Consider the following 12,204-nt stretch of genomic DNA (forward strand, 5'->3'; position numbering starts at 1 on the left):
TCGCCCCCTTGTTGTAACTCCCTTACAGCGCACTATGGTTTCTAGAAGCTAATTTTTTGGCCAAAATAGGTACATATTTTAGACTCACTGTATATGGACTTTTTTTGTAAGTGGAACGCAAGCAGATATACAAATGAAGAAGACCACATGCATATATTTTTGTTTAGTTTTCATTTTTAATCCTTATCAGCATTTATATTTAGACGTTTTAGTGAAGTATTTGTGCCTATTCAGTTGTTGTTTATTTTTGGAAGAGTTTTGGTGAATATTAAGTGATGTATTTCAGTGGGATATAAAAACGAATTATTGTTATTTTTATACTTTATGGTATGTATTTTTAAGAAATCACTAACAATTGCACATAAGAATCAGCGTTCATTATTTTTTAATTAATTAAAAATAATGAGTTTAAGACAGAACATAAATAAAAAGTTAAAAGTTTAGTTTGGCTTATAAAAAATTCTCTATATTTCTCCATGCTAGATTATTGTAAAATTTGAAACAATCCTTTCTGAACATATCAAAGAAAAAATTGGCTGATACTAGCTGCAACTTTTTTTTAAAAGAATTTTTTTTCAGCTATGTATCGATTGAAAAAAAATAGATCTTTTGGAAAAATGGCTACAAGGGGCCGATAAAGTTGAGAAAAACGGGTATGTTTCAAATTTTGTAAGACAAAAATTTCAGAATAATGAACAAGAACTATCGGGCACAATGGAAAAAAAGATAAATCGCCTTTGTATAAATTTTGAAAGAAGATGGCAGGCGGCTTCGCGGCTTAAAGATTTATTTTTAAAACAAAATGATGACTGGTTAAAGGAGCATTTTATCCTTGAGTTAAATGAATCCCTTCCATCCACATCATCTGCCGGCCGCCCACGTTTATCTTTTTCGGAGCAATCTTCCAGAACTTAGAGAACAACGGTCACAAAAGTTTCCGATGAACATAAGCAGGATTGGGCTTACTTGGGCAGGCTGCAAAATACTTTACTTGTGCAGGCTGCTTTGTAAATTTAGTTATCCTGCCGATGTACTTAACCTACTTCGTGTACCTGACTTAATCGAAAAGAAGTTAAATGAAGAACAATTTGAAGAGAAGCATGGAAAAGAAGAGTAATACGAGGAGGAAGAGCAAGAAGAAGAAGAAATGCAAAAAGAAGAAGTGCAAGAAGATATTTCTAAAGACAGCAGTAATTCGATGATTGATCAACTTTCTTTTTTGGAACTAGATACAGAAGATACTTCATAGGTAAATGTTAATCATACGTTGAATGAGAAGATTAAAAATAACTTCATTTTATTAGTCTTTTATTATTTTATTAAAAACACAAATTTACAGTCGGTATTTTCCATTTGGCCAAAAAAGTAGCTTCTAGAAACCATAGTGCAGCGCTTTCAGATGGAGCGGACAGTCCGTGCGGAGCGTCCGGGCGTTTCTTCCACGTACTTTTAGTGATTTGAATGAAATTAAAAAAAAAATATAAGTAAAATACTATAAGTGCTGCATATATTAATGCTAAAAAGGTGTTAAAAAATCATCAGGGACGTGCATATACAGGGTGTTTCAAAACAAATGCGAAAAGCTTCAGGGGGTGATTCCTTGTTCAAAATAAAGGGTAGTTTGCTTCATAAACGTTGGATCAAAAGTATTATATACTATCAAAAGGATCAAATATTGCGGTACAAAGATGGCGGAAAAATAATGTTTTTATTTTTTGCAAAAAAATTAATTTGGATAGTTTAGTTTGTTTAGAAACTTTTTTATCTCTTGTATTTTTTTGATAAAACTCACCGATTTGAAATTAAAAAATAAAATGTAAAGCATTACATGTCAGGACAAAAAACATTTTCTGATAAAGAATCTAGTGGGCTGCTGTAATTTTTTTAGGAAAAAATCTAGTCGGCCGCTGTTACTTTTTAGGATGTTTCTAATATTATTTTATTTGACATTACTCTACTGCAATACGTTATTATCTAGATGATTATTATTATCGTTATTATCACTAGATTCTTAATCTAAAATTGTTTTTTGTCCTGACATGTAATGCTTTACATTTTATTTTTTAATTTCCAATCGGTGAGTTTTATCAAAAAAACATAAGAGGTAAAAAAGTTTCTAAACAAACTAAACTATCCAAATTAAAGCATTTGCATGTTTTGATAAGATTTTTCTTTAAATTTCGTTAACAAGAATGATAGGGGTAGTTTATTTCAAACCCTTCCACTCATTTTAAAAAAGTAAAAAAATTACCTAAAAGTGTGTTTTCATAACAGTAATGCTTCCATAAAATTTTATTAGCCTATCTCTTTTCGTTTTCAAGATAAAAAATAAAAACATTATTTTTCCGCCATCTTTGTACCGCGATATCTCCCTAATGGTTGACTTTTGACCCAACGTTTATAAAGCAAACTACCCTTTATTTTGAACAAGGAATCACCCCCTGAAGTTTTTCGCATTTGTTTTGAAACACCCTGTATATGGGTTATCACTGGAATATTTAAAAAAAAACATGTGCGCCACTGACTTTTTTTCTTTTGATATCAAAATTGTGTAGGACATTTAATGTCAATTAAGTTATCTTTTGATATTTTGTGGAATTCATGAGATAAACGGAATTTTATTAATCACAATTAAAAAAATAAAAATAAAAATGAAATTAATAAATTAATTATTTTACGTAATTTATTACTAAATACTATTATCATTTATTATTATTAGTTATTATTACTATTCATTAACGAGGCCGAAATCGACAAAATATCAAGAGACAAATTTTAATCGGCATTAAACAGCTTACACTATTTCGCTAACAAAAGAAAATAAGTCAGTGGCGTACATGCTTTTTTTAGAAAAATATTCGAGTGATAACCTATATGGAGGTCCCTGATGAATATGGCGACACTTTTTTAGCCTTAAAATATGTCGCATTTATAGTAACTTTTACCCTCAAAATTTCATTCGAAACGCTCAAAGTACTTGGAAGAAAATTATAATAAATCGAGAAAATATAGAGACTTTAAAACCCTGTAGCTACGAAACAAAGCAGAATCGTGCCTATGTTGATATGAAAAATGAATTTAATTTTTACGTGAGGAATCTCTCTACGAGAGATGGCACATGTTTTTTGGGACAGCCTGTATAAATGACAGGCAGTAACCACTTTTAATCAATATTTATTTTTTAAAACAATATATTAATTTGAGATTGAAAACCACAGATTTTTTCGAAATAAAAATCTCATTTTCTTTTTCTAAGCCATTTTTATACGTTGGTGGTTCTCTAGCTAATGGTAAGTACGCTATAATGAAATGAAATGGCAAGAGGAGTTATTATAGCCGTTAAGCCCCCATATTAAGGATATTTTTATGAGAAATAGCTTTTAGTGCTAGACTCTTTATAATTATTTTTAATAGTAGGTAAACCCTGTTGAATTATAATATTTCGTACTTAGAAGAAAATTGAAAAATAAAAGTAGGTATATCGTACACAAATAAAAATATTTGTTTAAGAACATTTGTGTTACTGCAATACTCATTTATACTGGGTGAGTTTCCTACGATGTTCTCTATGGGTATCTCGGAAACTACTGGAGGTAGAGAGTCGGTTAAATGGGAAAAGAATTGCAATTTCGTGGGGTCATAAATATGCGACTTTCAGATTTTTGAAAAAGTTCATGGCTTACTAGATATTTCGAAAAAAACAAATATCGGCTATTTTAAAAATTGTCCCTAATTCCATTATAAGCTATTTTAGACAAAAAGTTTTCACATAAAAGTTGTAGATAATCACATCCTTAATGAAATCGTGTCCTCCGTTTTTTTCTAAAGCCTGTCATTTTTGACATATGACACAAACATATGTTTTTTTTTAAATGGAAACCATAGTTGGCCATGACTTCATAAAAAGCGCCATTTTTTAAGCTTTTTAGCGATATAAGCTATAATATGTTTTCTTCGAAAAATTACTGAGTTATAGCCAATTCTTATCATTTTTAAACAATTTCACTTAGTTAGCCATGGAAACAAGTTCAATCGCCGTTGCTCTCAGAAATGTGAAGCCGTAACTTTGTAAATTAAGTTAATTAAAATAAACAAAAATTGTAAATATGAATTTTTCAAATGAAGAAAAGCGTGTAGATACTCGCGCATCAATAGAGTGTTTCCATATGACCCCCCCCCATAATGAAAGAAATGTTAAAAATTATTTATATCATAATAATACATTATGAATTAAGAGAGGCACTCGAAGTGGCGGTACGAGAGAAGTTTAATTATGTCGACTGGTCGTTCTGTGAGAGTAGGTAATAATTTAGTTTTAAAAAGATGTAACTCAAAACAATGGCGGATTTTTTGAACATTTTCTAAAATAACTTAAAGTGTATGCAGTGACTGCAGTGATATTATTTTTTTAAGTTTTAGTTTGTGTAATGTAAATTCTAAAGAACCGTTCAGTAATATATTCTGATTTTTTATAAGTTATAAATCATAACAGAATAAGAATGCCATGCAATCTAAGTGAAATCAGTCAAGAAAAATAAGAATTTGCTATAACTAAATATAACTTTTCTAACAAGTCTTGAAAATCGTTCTCTAAAAAAACATAACACTCACCGGTCAACGTATCCTCGAAAATGTATGGTCAAGAAAAGTTGAACCAATAATCTTACACGCTTTTTTTCATTTGAAAAATTCATATTTACAATTTTTGTTTATCTTAATTTACAAAGTTTGGATGTGACAGCTTCACATTTATGAGAGCAAAGACGATTAAACTTGTTTCCATGGCTAACTAAGTGAAATTATTTAAAAATGATAAGAATTGGCTATAACTCAGTAATTTTTCAAAGAAAACATATTATAGCTTATATCGCCAAAAAGGTTAAAAAATTGCGATTTTTATGAAGTCATGGCCAACTATGGTTTCCATTTAAAAAAGCATATGTTTGTGTCATATGTCAAAAATGACAGGCTTTAGAAAAAAACGGAGGACACGATCTCATTAAGGATGTGATTATCTACAACTTTTATTTGAAAAGTTTTTGTCTAAAATAGCTTATAATGGAATTAGGGATAATTTTTAAAATAGTAGAAATTTTTTTTTTCGAAATATCTAGTAAGCCATGAACTTTTTCAAAAATCTGAAAGGCGCATATTTATGACCCCACAAAACTGCAATTCTTTCGCCATTTAACCGACTCTCTATCTCCAATAGTTTCCGAGATACCCATAGAGAACATCGTAGGAAACTCACCCTGTATTTGTTTTCCTAAGCATAAAGAAAAATTGCAGACTATAGTTAACAAAGTCAAACTAAAGACTAACAAAGTCAAACAAAAAAATATATAATTTATTGTGTATTATTAATGTGGTATTAATTTCTTTTATCCACGACTCGTCTATAATTTGATTATTATACATGAGTTTATGGAATAACAATAATATTCATTATTCACTAGTGAATAATGGTTTCATTATTCACCGCTTCCACGGATATCTTGATCCAAACTCCAAACAAGAGCTATTTGAAGTTTTTAATGTCACTTTTTGCACTCATCTATGGGGTGTTCTAAAAGTTGTTTTTCTTGTCATAAGATTTTTAAAATATATTTTTTCCTTTATAATAAGTCTCTCATGTTATATCTCGACATGTAAACAAATTATTAAACACCATTACGAAGAAACAATGTTAAAATTCCCTCGTTTTCTACTCTAAAATTCGATTTAAAAATTTGAAGTTTTAATTGTCACTTTTTGCATTTATCTATGGGGAGTTTCAAAAGTTGCTTTTTAAAAATAAAAACTTATATTGATATTATCTAAATTTTTTGATTGGATAAAGTATAGTATATTCTACTCGCATATAATGGCTGTTATTCACTTGGATAAAAACTTCATCCGCGTGAATAACAGCCACCATTATATGCTCGTTGAATAATATACTATTTTTGCCTCGAGTTCATTACTTGAAAAAAGGATGTGTATTTCGACACTAAAACAGAAATGTAAAGGTGGAGGTTTACTTGAGCCGAGCGCTGTTATCTGGGTTTGGTTAATTACATGTTACTCTTAAAAACAACATAAACTACATTACATGTAGTTAATCGAAGTAGATAATGTAGTTCATGTAACTTTCAAATATCCAAGTTGCCACATTTATTTATTTTCTTTTTTGATTCGTTTTGACACTTCAGTTTTGTATTACGAATTTTTTGGATTAGCAGATGCCGAAGCAGCTTAACAGCCGTTGCAAAAAACTCAGTGCAAACTTATTAGAATATTTTGAACGGGCAAGCGGTAGTAATAGCCCTTTATTTCCCTTAAGTGCTGTTAAGGAGGTGAGTTTTGTTGATGTAAATAATAACTGTTTATATATTTATAATTAATTCATTTTTGTTTCCTAAAATATTTTGATTAAAAGAAAATATGTAAAGTGGGCAAGGCTGTACCGGCTAAGTAATAATGACTAATGCTGCTATAATAGTAATGCGGCTAATGTAAGCTTAATCATGTGCTAAAAGTTGATTTGCTATGATTTAGAGGCTTGGTGCATTCTCCGCCGGTGCTGCCACCGTCGGAGAATATCGTAAATAACTGATATATACAAATACGCGGATTTAAATTAGCGTTGTCAACCGTCGCACAGTGGGGCAGGATTCACTAAATATGTCGAAAAAGTTTGGGTGATAGTGTACATATATTTTACGAATAATTAACATGTTATAAAGTGATTTCTATCGAAAAATGGTTATTGCTTAGCGGTATGACTATTATACAGAGTGGGTCAACAAAAAAATTACTTTATTTTTCAAAAGTTTATATATTTTTATTACTTTAATTTCGGCAGGTTATAAAGTGACTTTTATCAAAAAAGGCTATTGCTTAGCGGTATGACTACTATACAGGGTGGCTCGACAAAAAAATTACTTTATTTTTCGAAAGTTTAGATATTTTTATTACTTTAATTTCAGCAGGTTATAAAGCAACTTTTATCAAAAAATGGCTATTGCTTAGTAGTATAACTGTTATACAGGACGGGTAAACATAAAAAAATCATTTCATTTTTCGAAAGTTTACAACGGTTATTTTAACTATATATTAGATTAGAAATTCCAATTTAGGTAGAATTTACTGAAGTTTAAAATATAGTCTTAATTTTTAGAAAATGTTAAATATATCAAAAACCTTACATTTATTCTTATGCTTCTCTAATGAAACTCACCTTTATTTCTTTCTAGAATCCGAAAATCAATTAATATACAGAGTGTCCCAGAAATAAATGCAAGTATTATAACCGGTAGTATAGTTCAACCCCAGAAACATGCTTATGAGTTTCTTTTCGCGAAAAAAAATGAAAATTCGGAATTTTTGGAAATTTTTTATAGATTTTTTTTTTAATTGAGTTTTTAGTCAAAAAACATAATTTGTTGATAATATGGCAACATAGGTAGTAGATTAAATTTACAAGAAAGAAAATCCAGAAAAGATCCAGTGGTTCTCAAAATTTTAGCAAAAAATATTTTTTTTGAAATGTTCAAAGTAAAATAACGCCGTTATTTTAGACTTGTTTGAAAAATGATAAGGAAAAAATATGTTTCTTTTATCGAGATCTACCACCCCTTAAAATACTTGCACTTATTTCTGGGACACCCTGTATAGGGTGTTCCGTTACAAAAAATACAACTTTGATGTGTAACTTTTTTTGGGGACACCTTATAGAACTCTATATATTTTTAAAAAATGCTCTAAATTGACTTACATTTACTTACAAAATTGCATTTCAATGTAAACATTCATTCAGACATTCTTCTTGGAGCTTCCGTATACTCTGAGTAGTATGAGAGGTGGCACCCTGTATACCAAACATTTAAAAAACTTTAATAACGAAAATGTTTTTGCAGTATTTGTGGTCGTAGGTAAAGTTTAGTACGCAAATCTTGTTGTAGAAATATAGTAATGCGCCCATACAATACTACACCCATCCCCACACGCCTTGTGTGCAACTTTTCTATTCGCCCGTAATATATTTTTACAGTACTCATTACGTAATATAGTATTTCATCCATTTTCTATTTTTATACCATATATCCAGAAGAAAATAGCAGAGAAATGTCAATACTTGCTGAAGAAAACTTTTTATTATTATTTAGCGATAATTTATGATCAATTTTTCGACTATTCATAGGTTCATTAAACTTAAAATAATTTACAATGGGGCAAGAGCGGGCAAACATTTTTGTTATAATATTAAATTGTTTGAATGGAGGAAAAATAATATATGTCAAAATCAGGCGGATGTACAAAGATTCATAACTAAACTACTTTGTGATTTTCAAATTTAATTAAGTGGATGCAAATTTTTGGCTTACATTATTTCAACTTTCTTGTGTCTTCGAATAATCGCGTAATATAGATCAAAACCAGAGGAATATTAATTTACTTACCTGATTCGAGCGAATAACAATGCCGCTATTAAAATAAATATAAACTTATTACTAGAAAATCAAATACAAAAAGGAGTAAATTGAAAAGCCGGCTCAAGAAAATCGAAACAATTTTAGTTGATACGCAAAAACAAAGGCTATTTCTAAGCAACCACTGTCGATTCAGCGCCTATATTATTATATAATATTCAGGGGCATATAGCCTACAACAATACATTAATTTCACCTGAATTAGGAAGATTTAGTTTTTAATACTTATTGTATATAAATTGCCAATTCTGCCCCAGTGTGCGTCGTCTATACTGTACGTACTGTCCTTTTTTCTCTCACGTATCGAAAGTCCTCTTTTTTACACACCAAACTCAAAATCTAAAAAAGAATCATCTATCGCAAAAATGCTTAATAAAAGTGTTATAATAGCAATAGCATGTCTTTCGTTAGCCCCCATTCTTTCGTACAAAGTATGAAGCTATAAAATGTTGGTTCGGGACGGTTGAATATCCGGGAAAGTTGAGTTATTTAATGTTATTGCACCCAACAATGCCCTAATTACGCTCTCCTTTATGCGTTAGCATTTTTTCGGCAATTTTATTAACATTTGAAATTGTCACAACACAATACGACGCCTAGTTCGGATTCTTTTTCCACTTATTTTTTACTACCCGAAACAACGTTACAACACACTAGTCTCGTACCTGAGAGTTTTATAGTTTCAATAACTGCACTATTTTTATAGTTTTAATAACTGCACAGTAAAAAACTAAAATATTTAAATATTATGACAAACCCACGATTTCAATATTATTTTAATGCGATCAACATGAACTGTAACCGGGACGGCGTGAAATACACCAAGCCAAGTTTTAATCAAGTTTTATAATGGTATCAATAAACGCATTCAAATTTAATCTAACCATATTATGTTAAACTAATCTATTATTCACATATTGAACATTTATATAGGTACTCTGGTGGTATTGACCTAGCGTGACAAAATCAACAAAGCTAGACAAAACCAAGGGAGCGTAACGATTAATTACCGAGATTAAAGCAATAGGAACAGTGCAGTGGGATAAATGGAAGGAATTGGTATGGGAATAAGTAATCAATCCGTCTCCATTTTTAACTTCCCTTGTAAAGTCAGCCTAATATATCGTAAAATAAATACTGTGCTTGACAATATTTGCAAAACGAGACAATTCCTACGTTTAGTACTTACCATATGCATGCAAGCCAATGGGCAATCAATGCAAATGTGGCCATAAGCAGCAGAAGAACGGCCGCTCCATATTCCGAGTATCTGTCAATTTTACGAGCGACCCTTACCAATCTCAATAGTCTGGCTGTTTTCAGGAGACCGATCAGTGTTGTTGTCTGAAAAAAAGAGACAATGCGTTGTTTTTCACGTCGTTTGTCTCGATTAAACATTTTCAAAGGTTAGTTAGTTTAAAAATGTGTGGCGTGGTAAAAGAATCCATGGGTGATTATATCAGGAGTTAAAACCTGTTTCAAATATGTTTAACTTAATCCCGACAAAATTTTTGCTATTGTTTAACATGAAACTGTAAATTTAACTTTTATAAACAACTAATGGTAAATCTGTATTTCAGGTGGTTGAAAATACGCATACCAAAGTTATTAAATAAAGTAAGTTGTTGAATAAGTTTTGACAAATTTTCACGTCTCTAGCGCTTTGCATCTTACTGTACAGCAGAGCTGCAAGCTCAGAGAAAATTTTAGTCTTTTTAGTCTTTTTTTATTTAAACCATTTTAATGATTTAAGTCATATGATTTTAAGTCATTTTTCGAAAGCTGACTTAAGACGATAGTTAATTGATTTGTTATGAATGATTTGTGATTATCTTTCCGAAACAGAAAAAGATTTCAGTCTTTTTAGGAAAGGCTTAAGTCATTAAAAAGATTTCAAAAATACTTTTTTATATTATAAAAAGATAATCATAACCAACAAAGTTATGAAAAATTATGTATATAGGATACCGGGTGCGTCTCAAAAGTGGCTCACCCGTACAACTTTTTTATTTTTTCAGATAAAAAAAGAGATTTGGTCTGTTAGTATATGACATAAATTAGGATTGATTGACGTATTCTATTGTTTTTGGTCATTTCCTGTTTCACCAGAAATGACTACAACGTTTGATTTTTAAATGACACACTCGGTATTTTTTTATTTTATTTGGTAGAAAATGACACTCTGAATAGAATATGTCAACTTTTGACATTTTTGCATATTGTTTACTTGAAATTGTAACATGCGGTTCACAACGACAATTTGGCTCATAATACAAAATGTCTGGTACCAAATTGTTCGTAAAAAATATATTTTTTAAAATATGCTAATTGGTAAAATATGCTAATGGGTTTGGACATCTTTTAACTGGTCAGGACAAGACACGAAAAACGTTAGACGATCAAATCTATTTTTCCAAGGGTTCTTGATTAAAAATTAGTGTTTTAACCGCAGCCATGGTACTCTAGATTGACATTTAAAATACGATTTTTTAAGCGAAAATGTCAAAAGTTCACAGATGATATGTCATTCTATTGAGAGTGTCATTTACTATCGAAATATACCGACGGTAACATTTAAAAATCAAAAGTTCTCATCATTTCCGGTAAAACAGGAAGTGACCGAAAACAATTAAATACGTCAACCAATCCTAATTTATGTAATTTATTAACATACGAACACTTGTTTTTTTATCCGAAAAAATAAAAAAGTTGAGTCACTTCTGAGACGCACCCGGTATATTTATTTATGCCAATTTTAGAATACAAACTTAATGTGTATTTTCAAGCAATAAAATACAGATTTACCACTTTTATAGCTCATGCTCATCGACAAATGATATTAGTTTTAGGCGATTTCTAAAGGTAATTATTTCTTTTAAAATTGGATATTTTAAGATGTAAAAAATTATACTGTATAATAAATAATATATAAAATATATACAATTAAAAAATAAAATTAGGTTAGCAAACAGCATAAATAAAATAACTATACCTTATTTTTCCCAGATTTTATAACAAATGGCAATAAATGCAAATGATAATAAATGGTATTATAGTAAAAAATAATAAATGGATATAAACTCACCGGCAAAAAAACCGGCCATTAAAAACTAGTCCCAATTTCAAAGTTGGATTTCTCTGCCACAGGACCCCAGCTACTTGCAAGATATCGTCGAGCACGTCTTCAGTTTGCGCGTTTGCATGTGAATTGGGATATTGAGCAATGGACTAAGAAGCATTTTTCCGAGACGTTCGTTTTAAAGCAGCGTATCTCCAACACAAACAGAGATAATGTCATGACTAAAAAAACAAAATGCTCACAAAAGATGAGGCTACAATGCGATTTGATTTAGCAATAGCTACGACAGCTGCTGCACCCTACAGGGTGTTACAAAGTTCGGGCAAAAAAACACGTCTTATTGTTGTGCCCTGTATATGCTCAAAATAAATTCGGAATAAAAATTTCTGACGTAGCATCCGTTAAGAAGGAACTAATTTACAATTTAAAAAAAAATCATCAAAATCTAATGAGTGGTTCGCGAGAAATCCAACTTTGAAATTGGGACTTTTAGTGGCCGGTTTTTGTTTGCCGGGGAGTGTATCTCATTTAAAAATTTTTGACAATAAAAATCAATAAAAGCCAAGTAATTATATAAAATATTCAATTTTTTACCTTAGCATTTAAAAAATAGTAATATTTAGTAATATTAATATGGAATATAGTATAGTATAT

The 12,204-nt window shown here is 30.3% G+C and overlaps 1 protein-coding gene across 5 annotated transcripts in view; it reads right to left on the minus strand.

The window, feature by feature from the left end:
* The window catches only part of LOC115875917 (potassium voltage-gated channel subfamily H member 6), a 318,511-nt gene that overhangs the window by 67,264 nt on the left and 239,043 nt on the right, over window positions 1-12,204 (minus strand). For all 5 annotated transcript variants that reach the window (XM_030891499.1, XM_030891500.1, XM_030891497.1 and 2 more), the window contains exon 12: window positions 9,661-9,815. In XM_030891499.1, the coding sequence (XP_030747359.1) occupies window positions 9,661-9,815 (155 nt within the window). The remainder of the gene's footprint in view (window positions 1-9,660; window positions 9,816-12,204) is intronic.

This window comes from Sitophilus oryzae, unplaced genomic scaffold (assembly GCF_002938485.1).
Source record: "Sitophilus oryzae breed Bouriz unplaced genomic scaffold, Soryzae_2.0 scaffold_1396_pilon_pilon, whole genome shotgun sequence".
Taxonomy (NCBI): domain Eukaryota; kingdom Metazoa; phylum Arthropoda; class Insecta; order Coleoptera; family Curculionidae; genus Sitophilus; species Sitophilus oryzae.